Below are 16,302 nucleotides of genomic sequence, written 5' to 3'. Positions count from 1 at the left end.
AGCATCTACCTCACAGATTTATTGTGAGGATTAGATGAGGTGGCATATGTAAAACTCTTTACAAACCTTACAGCACTATGTAAACACTAACAATTATTGCTTAACACCTCAGTACTGTCCTGTAAGTCTTCCTGTCACGTAAGTGTGAGGTCTTATCTATTTTTTGAGCTTTAGTTCTTGTTGTTCAGTTATTTTGGTCACGTCTGACCCCATTTGGGGTTTTCTTGGCAAAGATACTGGAGTGGCTTGCCATTTCCTTCTTCAGCTCATTTTACAGGTTAGGAACCTAAGGCAAACAGGGTTTGCCCAGGGTCACACAGCTAGTAAGTGTTTGAGGCCAGATTTGAACTCAGAAAGACTCCTCTTCCTGACTCCAAGCCTGACACTCTAGCCACTGCACCACCTAGCTGCTTTAAAGGAAGAGACGAACTCTGATAATGTTTCCACCCCCACCACTTAACCTTGGATAAGGCTGGGTACATAGTAGGGGCTCAGTACATATTTACTGAATTGAATCAAAGAGGGTAGCAAATGTCCCCCTGGCTACTCTGAATCAGTTTTCTTATTCATAAATTATTTAATGTCTAAGCCTGGTCTCTCCAACCAGACTGTGAACTCCTCTGACATAGAGCCATATCTTTTCCTTCTGTCTGCCCAAACCATATGGATCATCACAGGATTCAGAGATCCACACACACAGTAGGTGCATCATCATAGCTAACGTTAGTACCGCACCTTAATATTTATGAGGCACTTTACAAGTATAATCTAATTTTGTCTTCTCAACAACCCTGGGAGATGGGTGCTATTATTATCCCCAGTGTGTATGGGGAAACTGAGGTAAACAGAAATTTAATGACTTGCTCAGTGTCACAATTAGTGTTTGAGACTGGATTTAAACTCAGGTCTTCCTGACTCCAGGCCTGGCACTCTATCCACTGCACTGTCTAGCTGACTACTTAATCAGTATTTCTGGAGGTGGAGAGGAGTCTGTCCTCCAACATGTCATCCAACCCTTCTGCCTTCCTCTTGACAGAATGACCCAAAGCATCTCAGAGAGATGACTGTCTACCCACGAACTTCCCAACCATTCCCCCCTTAGTGATACATACCTGACTTCCTCTGCTTTCACCTCCAGGAGATTCCTTCCTGTGTCTCACTTTAATCCCTTCCAGGGCTGATGTGTTCCATCCAGTCTCAAAGGAGTTAAAAATCCAAGATTGGAATGAAAAGTAGTATGCAAAGGAGGAGGCCAGGAAGAGCAAGTACGTGCCTTGTCTTGCTGGCCTTTTAGGAAAATGTGCCATTTGCTTAGCAGACAGAGGTTACTAGGTAGGCACTTTGGTCCTGTTTGGGGAGCTCTGTGTTTGGAACATCCAGCAGGCTCTGTAACTGAGCAAGAGTCATTAGTGTGTCATAGCAGCCAAGTTAGCTGATGTCATCTAGGGCTCTATTAATAGAAGTCTGATGTCCAGAATAAGGGTGGTAGTAGGGCCCTTGAACCCTGGTCAGATCACATCTGTGTTTTGTTCCAAGGCTGGAGCATGTCCAAAGGTGTGTGAACAGGATGATGAAGGGATGAAAAATTAGTGTAATATGAGATCTAGATGAAGGTACTAGGGACGTTTAGCTTAAAGAAGAAAAGAATGGGGGTGGGGGGGGAGAAAGGGGCACAGATCTTAAGATCTAGATCCAGAAGGAAGAAAAGACCTTAGAAAACATCTAGTTCAATATCTTCATTTTGTAGATAAGGAAACTGAAACCCAGAATGGTTAAGTTACACATTCAGGGTGACATAAAACAACTATGACTTAAACTAAGGTCCTCTGATTCCAAATAGGGGGATTTTATATTATTCTAAGATATTCTCTCTAGCTTCAAATATTTGATGGATTGTTATATGGAAGAGATATTAGGTCTATTTTCTGTGGCTATCGAGGGCAGAACTATATTTTCTACTTTCTGTGGCTATCGAGGGCCATACAGATGGGACAACCTGAGTTTATATCTATCCTTAGACACTTATTAGCTTTGTAAAGCACTTTACCAATATTATGTGACCCTAGGAAAATTACTTAACCCTTCAGTTTCTTCATCTGTAAAATGGGGATAATAATAGCATCTACTTCTCAGAGTTGTTATAAGGATAAAATACTATATGTAAAGCATTTTGCAATCTATCCAGCACTATGTAAATGCTATTGTTATTATTTTATTGTTATTGTTGTTGTAGTAGATGAAATTCATGTACTGTATGGGAAGTTTGACTAATTTCTAAAATTCCTTCCAAATGGAGGTCTGTGATTCCACTAAAATTGGTCCTCTTGATCAGCTCTGGCTTCATTCTGTGTTCTGGGCAAGAAGTGGGGCTTGGCCTAATAGAAATTAGTCTTTGGGGGAAGATAAGAATTCTAACGAGAATGGGAAGTAGCTCATGGTTCTCATCTTCCTGTCACCTGAATCTGGAACTATTATGGGACTTGGAAGATAGCGGGTGGAATGCTTGGAAGATTTTAAATGTACTGGGAAGATGTGAAAACTGAAGACAAGAGCTGCATTTTAATTCTTAGAAAAACTGACTTGGCATCTGTTCCCTTCTTCTGCAGCATGGTTCTTCATGGTTCTTCTCTTAGGATTGCTCTAATTCCTCCCCAGCTCCACAGGGGCAAAGCCCCCAACCCTGTGCACCTCTGCCCATGCGCTGCCTATCCCATCCCATCCCATTCGGTGTCACCCCAATTAGAAATCACCGAGCCGCAGCTCAGCACGTAGGGTTCAGGACTGGAGTTATGATTTTATTGGCACAGGAAATTTCCAGATGAGGATATTTCCTTATCCAAAGCAGGTTGTCACCTCTGCAATGCATGGTCTTAGAGAGCTGACTAGAGAACAGGGAAGTGAATTGATTTCCCTAGACTGCCATGGCCAGAATGGGTCAGAGGTGAGACTTTCAAGGACCACCATGCCATGCTGAAGAGAAATGTTTTTGCTTGGCCTCAAAGCTACAGTTTTCTAGGAAACCCATTTTATGAAGAGGAAAACATTCAAACTCATTCAGCCCTTGAGTCAGTTCTCTGGTCCCTCAGCAAAGGGCTGAGCCTGACTGAGCCATATGGGACAGTGTGGGATGTGGTCCCCCAACATCAAGATACAGAGATTATGGACAGGCTCCAGACATTCTCATCTTCCTTTAAAGACCCATCAGGAAGGGGCAGCTACATGGGGCAGTGAATAGAGCACCGGTCCTGAAGTCAGAAGGACCTGAGTTCAAAGGCGGCCTCAGACCAAACACTTGACACTTACTAATGTGTGACCCTGGGCAAGTCACTTAACTCCAATTGCCTTGAAAAAACAATCAGGAATCTCTCATTCTGAGATTTAGCCTGTTTAAAAAAAGCAGTAGCTTTCTGTGAACCATTAAACTGGGGCTTAAACTCAGTTTTCATATACATATATATATATATATATATATGTATATGTGTATACACACAACATATATATATCTATATATATACTCTACATCTTTCAGTTTAATTGTGAAATAGTAAATATGTATTTTACTATTAAATATCTTTAAAAATTTTTTTATTTATTTTATTCTGAACTTAAGAAATAAACATTTCCATACCATAGTAGCATAGAAAAAAGATGATTGTACATGAAACTGCAAATCTATTTTGTACAACTTGCTATTCCTTTTAAATATACAATAAAATTATCATATAATTTTCTTTTTTTTCCCTTCCCTCACCCCCCCACCCCTTGCCCTAGAGATGGCTACCATTACACACAAATATGTATATATATGTAAAACCATTATCTAAATGATGGGGAAACCCCTATAATTTTACGGTTTTAGGAGGATGGCACAGTTGTTTCAAACGTTTACAAACAGCTTGTCAGCTGTCAAGTAAATCAGGAATTGTAGAATAATACAATGAGCTCTGCCCTGGGCAGGAATCCCAAATTGGCAGGGGTGTTGGTAGTGGTGGTAGCTTCAAGAGATGCCATCCTGACTTTGTCCTACGGTCAAGGTCAAGGGGGAATGTCAGATCCCAGAAGTTAAATCGTGGGGAGCCAAAGATTCTGCCAGACATTTTAATTATCTTAGGCTAGATTAGGGAATTGGGGGCCTCTCAGAAGTCATCATAACAGCATAGTACACTTGAAAGACCACTGATTTTGCAGTTAGAAGATCTGGGTTCAAATCCTTCCTCTGAAGCTTACTACCTTTGTGACCTTGTATAAGTCAGTTAACCTCGTTAGACCTTAGTTTCCCCATCTTTAATCCCTCTAAGATTATCTCCAATTTATCCTGCATATATCTTGTTTGTACGTGGCTGTTTGTGTGTTCTCTCCCCATTAAACCATGAACTCCTTGAGAACATGGGCTGTTTTTGCCCCTTTTTTTATCCTCAGGCTTAGCCTATGTTGTTGTTCAGTCATTTTCAGTAGTGTCCAACTCTTCATGTTCCCATCTGGAGTCTTCTTGGCAGAGATACTGGAGTGGTTTGTCATTTCCTTCTCCAGCTCATTTTATAGATGAGGAAACTGAGGCAAACAGTGACTTGTCCAGGGTCACACAGCTAGTAAATGTCTGAGGCTGGATTTGAACTCAGCCTAGAGCTCTACCCACTTTACCATCTAGCTGTCCATGCATGTAATAGGTGCTTATTAAATCCTTCTAGACTGAATTTACCCTGTGCTTTCCTGCCTCCACCCCTTGTTCACCTGGTTCCCTCTACCTGGAATGTCCCTCTCCTTATCTCTATCTATTGAAATGCTGCCAGCCCTAAAACTTAATGTAAGCAAAGAGATTGTCTTTTCTGAGCTTTGTAGGTGAGCTGGGTGTCAGAATTAATAATTCTCTTTTCTGGATGATAGGAAACAGGTTAGTTGTATGTGATAATTCCTTTTTTTATCCAATTTGGTGAGGAAAGGCAAATACCTGGTTAACTAAGAGGGTGAGGGGAAAACACAAGAATGTGAGTAGCCATTCAGAATCATACGTAGGGAAGAGTGACTGGGGTTTCTCCCCAGGTCCCATATTTGGAATAACAACATGCAAACAATTACAGACAAAGAAGATATATACAGAAGAAATTAATCTTAAAGGGATGTCAGTAGCATCTATAAAATGGGAATAATAACTAGTTGCCATTCCTACTAATCTCACAAGATCTGGATGTCTGGGAAGAAAGTGTTTTGCAAATTTTAAAACCTTACATAAACATGAGTTCTTATTATTGTTGTTATTCCCAAAATGTGGTATTGTGGAAAAAAACGAACATGGGATCTAAAGTCAGAGAAACTGGGCTCAAATTCCAGCTCTGTCGCTTGCCTCCTGGACATCAGTTTCTTTATCTGTAAAATGAGGGAGCTGGGCCATCAGATGACCTCTGAGGTCCCTCCCAGCCCTAAATCTAGAACCTTATGATCCTAAAATAACTTGGGTTTGAATTCCATTTCTACTAGGATCGAGATAGATCATGTCTAAGGCTTCCACGTCACTAAATCAAAGGCCTTTAACTCCTATGATACCATGATGCCCATTCTGGAGACTTCTTTCCTGTACCAGCTTTCTGACTTTGCTTAAATTCCACGGGGACCTAGTGGCCCTTTAAACATTTGCATGCCCCAACTGCAGGCTTTATTTAGCAGGAGAGCTGCCTCAGTCAATCAATAGCCTTGGAAAGGGCCCTTAATTGGGGGTATAAAAAACTACAGGAGTAGTTCTAGGCTTGTGATTACGGTCACCTCAGCTCTAGAGGTGAGTGCCGGTGGGGAGAGAATGTATATACAGTGCATGGCAATTCAGTTCAAAGCATTTATTAACCTCTTTTGTGGCAGGCACTAAACTAAGCTTTGGGAACTGGGGAGGGGTGTACAAAGACAACAGTGAAAACAGTCCCTGTCCTCAAGGTGCTTACATTCTATCTCTAACTGGAGATGTAGGGGAAGGTAGAGATCAAGGAAAGTGGTCCCTTGAACTGAGCCTTGAAGGATGATACTCACTACTTATGCTATTTTGGGTAAGTCATTTCACTTCTTGGGATCTCAGTTTCTCTATCTGTAAAAGGATAGAATTGGGCTAGATAGTCTCCAGGGTTTCTTCCAATTCTATATCTATGATCGTTTGAGATGTAGAGATGAAGAGGGAATGCATTCTAGCCATCCAAGATAGCTTATGGGAAGACAAAGGAGGGGAGGAGGCGTGAAATGGCAAATTCAGAGAATTGTGAATAGTCCATTTTGGCCAGAAAGCAGAGGGTGGAAATTAGGGGAGAGGCATCCAACAAGCATGGCTTAGCTCAATACCCATCAAACCTACTGAGAACCTGGCTGAACTTAAAGGGAACACCCTAAGACCACATCAAGAACTATCTAGGACCTACAGAGAACCAGGAACACCCTTAGAGCACATCAAGAACTATCTAGGACCTACAGAGAGCCAGGAACACCCTTAGAGCACATCAAGAACTATCTAGAACCTACAGAGAGCCTGGAACACCCTTAGAGCACATCAAGAACTATCTAGGACCTACAGAGAGCCAGGAACACCCTTAGAGCACATCAAGAACTATCTAGGACCTACAGAGAGCCAGGAACACCCTTAGAGCACATCAAGAACTATCTAGAACCTACAGAGAGCCTGGAACACCCTTAGAGCACATCAAGAACTATCTAGGACCTACAGAGAGCCAGGAACACCCTTAGAGCACATCAAGAACTATCTAGGACCTACAGAGAGCCAGGAACACCCTTAGAGCACATCAAGAACTATCTAGGACCTACAGAGAGCCAGGAACACCCTTAGAACACATAAAGAACTATCTGGAACCTACAGAGAGTCAGGAATACCCTTAGAGCACATCAAGAACTATCTAGAACCTACAGAGAGCCTGGAACACCCTTAGAGCACATCAAGAACTATCTAGAACCTACAGAGAGCCAGGAACACTCTTAGAGCACATCAAGAACTATCTAGGACCTACAGAGAGCCAGGAACACCCTTAGAGCACATCAAGAACTATCTAGGACCTACAGAGAGCCTGGAACACCCTTAAAGCACATCAAGAACTATCTAGAACCTACAGAGAGCCAGGAATACTCTTAGAGCACATCAAGAACTATCTAGAACCTACAGAGAGCCTGGAACACCCTTAGAACACATCAAGAACTATCTGGAACCTACAGAGAGCCTGGAACACTCTTAGAGCACATCAAGAACTATCTAGAACCTACAGAGAGCCTGGAACACCCTTAGAGCACATCCAGAACTATCTAGGACCTACAGAGAGCCAGGAACACCCTTAGAGCACATCAAGAACTATCTAGGACCTACAGAGAGCCTGGAACACCCTTAGAGCACATCCAGAACTATCTAGGAGCTACAGAGAGCCAGGAACACCCTTAGAGCACATCAAGAACTATCTAGGACCTACAGAGAGCCTGGAACACCCTTAGAGCACATCAAGAACTATCTAGAACCTACAGAGAGTCAGGAACACCCTTAAAGCACATCAAGAACTATCTAGAACCTACAGAGAGCCAGGAACACCCTTAGAGCACATCAAGAACTATCTAGAACCTACAGAGAGCCAGGAACACCCTTAAAGCACATCAAGAACTATCTAGAACCTACAGAGAGCCAGGAACACCCTTAGAGCACATCAAGAACTATCTAGGACCTACAGAGAGCCAGGAACACCCTTAGAGCACATCAAGAACTATCTGGAACCTACAGAGAGCCTGGAACACTCTTAGAGCACATCAAGAACTATCTAGGACCTACAGAGAGCCTGGAACACCCTTAGAGCACATCAAGAACTATCTAGGACCTACAGAGAGCCTGGAACACCCTTAGAGCACATCAAGAACTATCTAGAACCTACAGAGAGCCAACCTATAGAAAATATGCTTTGTGTCTATAGAAAAATGCCTAGAAAGAATGAGTCTTTCATTATTTGGGGAGGCAGGGGTTCAGCCTTAGCAACCTTCTGAATTGCTGGAAGTTACCTTTACTGATTCTCTAACTCAATTCTCTTGCTTCAAAAGTGTCAAAAAGGAGGCCCAGAGAGAACAAGTAACTTCTCCAAGAACACACAGGTAAAAGGGAGCAGAGCTCGATTTTGAACCTGAGCCTTTGCTTCTAAATCTGGTTCCACCAGTCCAAGTGGCCTTTGCGTAATGGTTTATGACAACGTACAGAAAGCAGCTCTTTTAAGGCCTGACCTGGTCCTTTGGTCCCTGGGCTCACCTTCTCCTTACACATCTGTGTGCTGGGAGAACCTGGTGGCCGGAGGACAGGAGGTGGCTCGGTGGCTGAGGCTGCCTCCACCTTCTCCGGGTGGAGGCTGAAGGGCCTGTGTGATGTCCAGGGGGGGCTTGCTCCTGTACCACGTGGTCAGCAGCTGGTTCACCTGCTTCTGGTTGGCGATGCCACGCAGGAGGTCTTTCTTCCCCCCCTCTCTCTCCTGGCCTTCAGCCTCTGCCTTGCTGTCCCAGGGGATGACTCCATCTTGCCGGGCGGCAGCTAACCCTCGTGCCTTCATCTCGCTTCGCATGCTGTCAAAAAAGTGTAGGACGCACTTGTGGGCAAAGTCCCGGGCATGCTCACAGCATGTCTCATCGAACAGCTTCTGCTCCAGGTCTACGTAGTTACTCCAGTAGCGCCGCTGAACTAGGCGGGTCTGGTCAAAACAAGGCTGCAGGGACCGGGCCAGGAAGGCCATCACAATGAGCGTCAGCATGATACTCCAGCCAATAGCCTGGGAGAGAGGAGGAGAGAGTGACCTATAGCCTAACCCAGCCCACCGAGACAAAGAGCATTTGGTCATTCTGGTACTTAGCACACTCTCCTTCTTCCTTGCACGTTCTACCACTGAGTCTTCCATTTACTAGCTCTGTGACCTTTGGGTACATCAATTCACTGCCCGAGTCTCCTTTTCCTCATCTGCAAAATGGGTATATTACTACCATCCTTGCCAATGTGTCAGAGCTGTTGTGTGAAACCTATAAAATAATCTATATGAAAGTGTAAATATATAGGTAGTGACTTTGTAAATTGTAAATGATAGAATCTCAGAACTGGAAGGACTTAGAGATAATTTAGTCCAGCCCTCTCTCATTTTACAAAGGAGGAGACTAAGTCCTTGAGAAAGGAAAATGACTTGCCCAAGGTCACACAGTGAGTCTTTACTCAAGTATCCTGGCTCCTAATTCTCATACTATTACTTCAAGATATACTTATTTGTCACATAGCCTATGTGGTCTTATCTGGCTAATTCTCTTTTCATGTGTGTGTCCCATCCATCTCTTCAGTGATACTGTCAGCTCCTTAAAAGTTTAGGGGAGGCAGCATGGCTAGAGCCCTGGACCTGGAGCCAGGAAGACCCAAGTTCAAAGCCTGCTTCAGACATTTCCTAGCTGTGTGTCCTTGGGCAAATCACTTAACTGCCCTGGGTCTCAGTTTCCTCATTTGTGAAATGACAGGTTTGGATTTGATGATTTCTAAGGTCCCTTCCTGCTCTGTGCCTCCCTTTAGGCACAGTGGCTAGAACACTGGACTTGAAGTCAGGAAGACCCGCATTTGAATCCTGTGTCAGATACTTATTATCTGTGCAACCCTGGGCAAGTCATTTAACTCATCAGCCTCAGTTTCCTTATCTATAAAATGGGTATAATAATAGCCCCTTCCCCATGGGGTTGTAATGAGGATCAAATGAGGTAGTATTTGTAAAGCGATATTATCCAGGGACCTGTTTCATTCACCTCTGTCTTCTGCACTGGGTACACAGTAGGCACTTCACTGGCTAAAAGGATCCATTCCCTTATATGTGATTTAGAGGGTTTAATGGCAGAGCTGTCTTTGTTTTTTTTCTTTTTTCCTTCTTGTTCTGGGAAGGGGATGTCCTGGTCTTAGCTCAGTGTGGGAGCTGTCTTGCTTTTTAGCGTTCAGTTATTTTGTTTTTGTTGTTCAGTTGTTTAAGTCACGTTCAGCTCTTTGTGAACCTACTTAGGGTTTTCTTGGCAAAAGATCCTGGGGTAGTTTGCCATTTCCTTCTCCAGCTCATTTCACAGATGAGGAAACTGAGGCAAGTGTCTGAGACTAGATTTGAACTCAGGAAGATGAGTCTTTATGACTCCAAGCCTGGCACTCAGCACTTCATCCACTGGGTCACCTAGCTGCCCCAACATCTAGTTATAATGTCCATCAAATACCTGAAGATTCTTCTGATCCACACTTGGTGAGATGGACACTTTGGGTTTGTCTCTACCAGAAGGGACAGGTTTTTATTGAACCATTTGAAGTATTTCACCACTTTATGGCAGGCATTAGTGTGCAACCTGGCTAGGATCAGCATGACTATCTGAGGCCAGAGAAGAGTAAAGCTATCTGACCTCTGGAGCGGTTGCGTCTGTGTTCTTGGTTCCTTGACCTCCTGGAATGAAATGCTAAGCAAAGGTACTTGACCTGGGACGGAGGCTTGGTAAGTGAGGTGAAAGGACCAGAGCACCTCCAGGTTACCTGTGATAGACAGCGCAGGTACCGGGACACAGCCTTCCGGGCAGGATTGTCTCTCACCAACTCATCGTCTTTGCAGGGCACCTTGCTCAGGAAGAGCTGCACATCACTAGCCGTCATATTAGCAAAGTCTGAAAACTTCTTAGGATCCACTGAACTGCTAAAGGCACAGATAAAACACTTCCCATCCAGGAGAGCGAGGAGGATCCAGACCACAGGGGCAGCCAGGGCACGCTGCAGGACAGAAGAACACAAGTACCTGTGGAATGGGGGAAGGAAGAGAGCAGGGAGACAATCAGGGTCTTAAGTACCCCGGCCTGGCAGCCTGGGACTGTGGGATCAGAGATTTAGCACTAGAGAGACTGTAGAGCCATTGAATCTAGCCCTTGCTTTTTGCAGATGAAGAAACAGAGGCACAGAGAAGTTAAGTGACTTGACCAGGGTCACACAGTCAATAAATATTAGAGGTGGAATTTGAACCCAGACATTCTTGACTTCAAGTCCAGTATGCTATCCAAACTGTGTATGGTAGGCTATAGGGAAGACAGAAGGAAACCCTTTACACTCTCCATCCCCTTTCCTAAACTCCCAACACCCAATGAAGAAAGTGCAATGTCAGACTAGGTAACACTGAGGGAGATTACTGAAGTTCTCTTCCCCTAGGTCCTGACTAGGTAGTACAGTGGATAGAGCTCTGGGCCTGGGGGTCAAGAGGAACTGAATTCAAATCCGGCCTCAGACACTTACTAGCTGTGCAAATCATTTAACCATGTTTGCCTCCGTTTCCTCATCTGTAAAATGATCTGGAGAAGGAAATGGCAAAACCATTCTGTTATCTCTGCCAACAAAACCCTAAATGGGGTCACAAAGAATCAGACATGACTGACACACCTAGCCTAGCTTCCAGTGATGAGCGGGACAAAGGACATAGCTTGCTTATGTTCCTTGGAATGCTTGGTCTAGATTTTGGCTCCTGTTTCTACTTCCAGACTTGTACTTCTACTTCTGGGCTCCTTTTTAAGGCTTTTCCAACCCCTACATCTGGAGCCTCTGATCCACCTTCCCAATTGCTGCCCCAGACTCCTCTCTGCATGGCATCAAATATCCTGCTCTATGCCAAGTTGACCCCAATACCAGAAACAGCAATAAGAGTTAACAAGCATTTAAGGTTTACTAGGCTGCAGGTACTGTGCTAAACACTTTGGAGTGTGTAGAAAGGCAACACCAGTCTTTATCCTCAGCTTACATTCTGATGAGGGAGACGAGATGCAAATAATTATGTACATAGGAGGTTTGTGCAGAGTAGAGGAAAGGAATCTCAGAAGACGCCAATGGCTAGAGGGACCAGCAAAGACCTGCAGAAGCTGGGATTTGAGCTAGTCTCGAAGGAAGCAGGGTCACCTCCGCTTCAAGGTGAGGTCTTAGTGACTACAGAACAATGAAAACTCACCTTTATATCATCCTCATCATCCTAACTCACATCCATAGACCACTACACAAATTAGAAAGTACTTTCCTTACTACAGGCTTAGGAGATAGGATACGTAAGTATGACCTCTGTTTTATAGATGAGCAAATGCACAGGGTTGAAATGATTTGCCCGAGGTTCCACGTAAGGGGCAGTTCTGGAACCAAACCTCACTAATGATTGAGGGCCAGGGTTCAGACATATAACAGGAGCCCTTCAAAATGTCTGTCATTTGCTTTTAAAGCCCTCCCTAGCAAGTACAGCATTCATGTAGCAAGAAAATATAACATACATATGTTCAACATGAGATCCCTCAGCTTCATAGCATGGATAACATAGCATATGTATCAGTGCTTGTAACAACACTTTGTACATATTACACACACACAAATAAAAAGCATATATAATACAGAGTAGTCTTCCTGCTCATATTGTAAAGAGTTTATAGAACTGAAATGAGGAGTATAACATGGGCAGTGTATAAAACATGCATGGCCATATAAATAGCAAATATGAACACAAAGAAACATGGAAAGATTCACACAGAGTGTGATTTGACTTAACAAAATGATGCCTCGTGAAGAAAGCAGAAACATACAGACCCCTAAACTACATAAAAAAAGCAACCAAATCTGCTAAGTGCCTAAAAAGATACTGTGGCCAAAGAGATTGGAAAGGGATACAGTAACTGTGACATTGTTTTCTTACATATGTGTGTGTGTGTATGTATATATATATATATATATATATATATATAGTATATAATTGATGTATTATATATATATATATATATATATAGTATATAATTGATGTATTTATAGATATAAATCCTTTTAGCAAACTCCAAGTAATTTAGAATTTGTGGCTTTCTTCCTTATTATTTTTATTTGGTTGCTTTTTATTGGAATTCTTATTATGATAAAAATAAAATAATTCATGAATGATATATATGTGTATATATATATATATCATACACAATGTGTGTCATAGTAATGAATAATATAACACTTTCTAATCAATTGATTCCAATCAGCCTATGAACATTTATTAAGCATGTGTTAACTATTGCGACAGGTTCTGAGGGTAGATAAGAAGACAAATTTTTTTTAAATCCCTGCCTTCAAGGAGCTTTCATTTTATCTATTAAATTCTTTCTACTCCAGAGCACTTGTAATGATTTTAAACCTTTTCCTATTGTTTTTTCTTACTGTATATAATATGGGTAGTGCAAAATAGCACTATAATATAACCAGGAAAGGAGAAGGGAGGAGAAGGAAGGAAGGAAGGGAGGAATCAAGAGAGAAGAGAGAAAGTAGGAGGTAATGACAATTGGAAGAAAAGAGGGGAAGAGAGAGAAGAAGGGAAGGAAGGGAAAGGACAGGGAAGGAAGAGAAGGGACAAGGAAGGGATGAAGAAGAGAGGGAAGGACAGAAAAGGAGGACATAAAGAAAAGAAGAATAGAAAAGAAAGAAAGGGCAGAAGGATAGGAGGGAGGAACCGTAGAGAAGAAAGGAAGGAGGAAGGAAGGTGACTTACTTGACGATGCCTGGGTCCTTCTTCCTTCTTCCCATGGGTCTCCTCCACTCCTCGATCAGCACTACGGACTGCCTGTTAGCAATGAGCCCACAGAGGAAAAGGGCCACAGGGGGTGTGAACAGGAGGCCCAGGCCATAGAGCGTATTGTAACGGGGAAGGCAGGGGCAGTTGAAGTCAAAGGAGGAGTAGATCTTTACAGTGGCCACAGCCAGGATAAGGCAGATCCCGTTCATTATGGACTCTGAGCTGGACTGGAAGTACTGAAAGATCATACGGAATTTATCCATAGTTCCAAGTGCTGCTTAGGGAGCAGGAACCTCAGAGAATGAAGAGGGTCACTCAGGGCCCTTAGGGTCTGACTTCTCTTAGACTGCACCCAACCCAGTAGGTCTTCTGTCCTGAGGTTCCTAGGGCCAAGCTCTCAGGTAGATGTCTGTCCCCAGGCAGGGCTTCAGCCTGTAATGGGTCCCTCCCTAAGTCATTCCTCACTTACAGTAGCCTCTTCAAAGTAGCTTCCTTAGCCTTAGCCCCCCTCCTTCCCTTCTCCTCTGGTCTACACTTGGCTCCAACTGTTTTCTTGGTTTGAGGCTGCAGTAAAGAAGCTTTTCTTTTCTGTTGGCGGTACCTGGAGACAAAGAATGACCTAATGACTCACTGTCTCTCAGAGGCCAGGCCTATTCAAATAGCCTGGTGCCTGTCCCTGTCCCCTCCCTGGGGCCTAGGGAGGGGTAGGGTAGGTAGAAGAAAGAGGGACAGCTGGGTTTCTTTGAAGAGTCAGTGTAGGTAGCACTCAGGCTGCTACTACCACCACGTACCAAAATTAACTCCAAATAGATGCATGACTTAGACCTAAAATGTGACATCAAAAGCAAATTAGAGAAGCAAAGAAAAAATTGTTTTCTGATCTATTGATAAGAATTCACGACCAAACAAGGAACAGAGATAATCCCAGAAGATAAAATGGGCAATTTTGATTTCATAAAATTAAAAAAGTTTTACACAAACAAAACCAATGTAACTAAAATTGGAAGGGAAGCAGGTAACTGGGGAAAAAACAAAACCAAACCTTTGCAGCAACTTTCTCTGATAAGGGTCTCATTTCTAAGACATAAAAACTGACTCTGGCTGGACCATTTCTCAACTCCACCAACAGTACAATGTTGTGCCTGTTTGTCCCCATCTCCTCCAATGACTGTCACTTTTCCAATCTATTGGGTGGAAGGTGGAAGCTCAGAGTGGGTTTTTTTGTTTGTTTTTTTTGATGAAGTAATTGGGGGTTAAGTGACTTGCCCAAGGTCACACATCTAATGAGAATCACTGAACTCAGGTCCTCCTGACTCCAGGGCCAGTGCTCTATTCACCATGCCACCTAGTTGCCCCTCTGAGTGGTTTTAATTTGCATTTCTTTGATTCTCCTTCCTGCTTTCCAGTGTATTGTCTGCCAATTTTGCTTATAAATTTCTGTTATCCTTTTTTAAAAAATTAATTTATTTTGATTTATCAACAATCACTTCCATATGCTTTTGAGTTTTAAATTTTTCTCCCCATCCCTCCCCACCTCCTTCCCCAAGATGGTGTGCAATCTGATATAGGCTATATATATACATTCCTATTAAATATATTTTCACATTAGTGATGTGTAAGTAAGAATTAGAACCAATAGAAGGAACCACTAGAAAGAGGAAACAAACACAACAGAAAAAAATAGCAAATAGTATGCTTCGATCTGCATTCAAACTCCATAGTTCTTTCTTTGGATGTGGACAGCATTTTCCATCATGAGGCCTTTGGAGATGTCTTAGATCCTTGTATTGCTGAGAATGGTTAAATCTATCAATATTAGTCATCGCACAACGTAGCTGTTACCGTGTACAGCATTCTCCTGGTTGTGCTCATTCCATTCAGCATCAGACCATACAAGTCTTTCCAGGTTTTTCTGAAGTTTGCCTGTTCATTATTTCTTAGAGCACAGTAGTGTTCCATTACATTCATATACCACAACTTGCTCAGTCATTCCCCAATTGATAGGCATCCCCTCAATTTCCAATTCTTTGCCACCACAAAAAGAGCTGCTATAAATATTTTTGCACATGTGGGTCCTTTTTCCATTTGTATGATCTTTTGGAATATAACCCTAGAAGTGCTATTGCTGGGTCAAAGGGTATGTACATTTTTATAGCCCTTTGGGCATAGTTCCAAATTGCTCTCCAAAATGGTTGGATCATTTCACAACTCCACCAACAATGCATTAGTGTTCCAATTTTCCCACATCTTCTCCAACATTTATCATTTTCCTCTTTTGTCATATTGGCCAATCTGATAGGTGTGATGTGGTACCTCAGAGTTGTTTTGATTTGCATTTCTCTAATCAATAGTGATTAACAGCATTTTTTCATATTGTCATCCTTTCCCATGATGGTTGTACTCTGAACTAGTGTTACCTTTGGTTACCATGTTTCTTACCTTGGCAAGGAGATTAAAGGTTTGATAGCTAATGCAGTTTGGGGTCCCTTTTGTCCTATCATTTGTGGCAACTATCTTACAATAGTTAAACTTCTCTAAGAAATGTTAATTAATGTCAGCAGGGAGAGGGACAGAGCTGGCAACCTCTATCCTGCATTTCTGCTGCCATGGCAAAGTTCCCTATCCCTCTTACACATTTATATGGAAAATGTCTACGTGAATATAGTTCTGTTCCTCCAGTCATATATCAATTCATTGGTTGCCAAGAAAACCCCACAGAACTGAACAACAATGACAACAACAATAA

The 16,302-nt window shown here is 42.7% G+C and overlaps 1 protein-coding gene and 1 long non-coding RNA gene across 2 annotated transcripts in view; one reads left to right on the top strand and one right to left on the bottom strand.

The window, feature by feature from the left end:
- LOC144456290 (uncharacterized) overlaps positions 1-16,302 on the top strand; it is a 40,921-nt gene that overhangs the window by 14,683 nt on the left and 9,936 nt on the right. The window lies entirely within an intron of this gene.
- Positions 8,187-13,819, bottom strand: CALHM3 (calcium homeostasis modulator 3). Its single transcript, XM_020967775.1, has 3 exons — positions 13,533-13,819; positions 10,532-10,787; positions 8,187-8,771 (listed from the first exon to the last, which is right to left on the bottom strand). The coding sequence occupies exons 1-3, from the start codon at positions 13,817-13,819 to the stop codon at positions 8,268-8,270; spliced, it is 1,047 nt and encodes a 348-aa protein (XP_020823434.1). The 3' UTR covers positions 8,187-8,267.

This window comes from Phascolarctos cinereus, unplaced genomic scaffold (assembly GCF_003287225.1).
Source record: "Phascolarctos cinereus isolate Bilbo 61053 unplaced genomic scaffold, phaCin_HiC Scaffold_3;HRSCAF=262, whole genome shotgun sequence".
Classification (NCBI taxonomy): domain Eukaryota; kingdom Metazoa; phylum Chordata; class Mammalia; order Diprotodontia; family Phascolarctidae; genus Phascolarctos; species Phascolarctos cinereus.
Note: the sequence above shows the minus strand (reverse complement) of the source record. Positions and strands in the feature narration are given on the sequence as shown.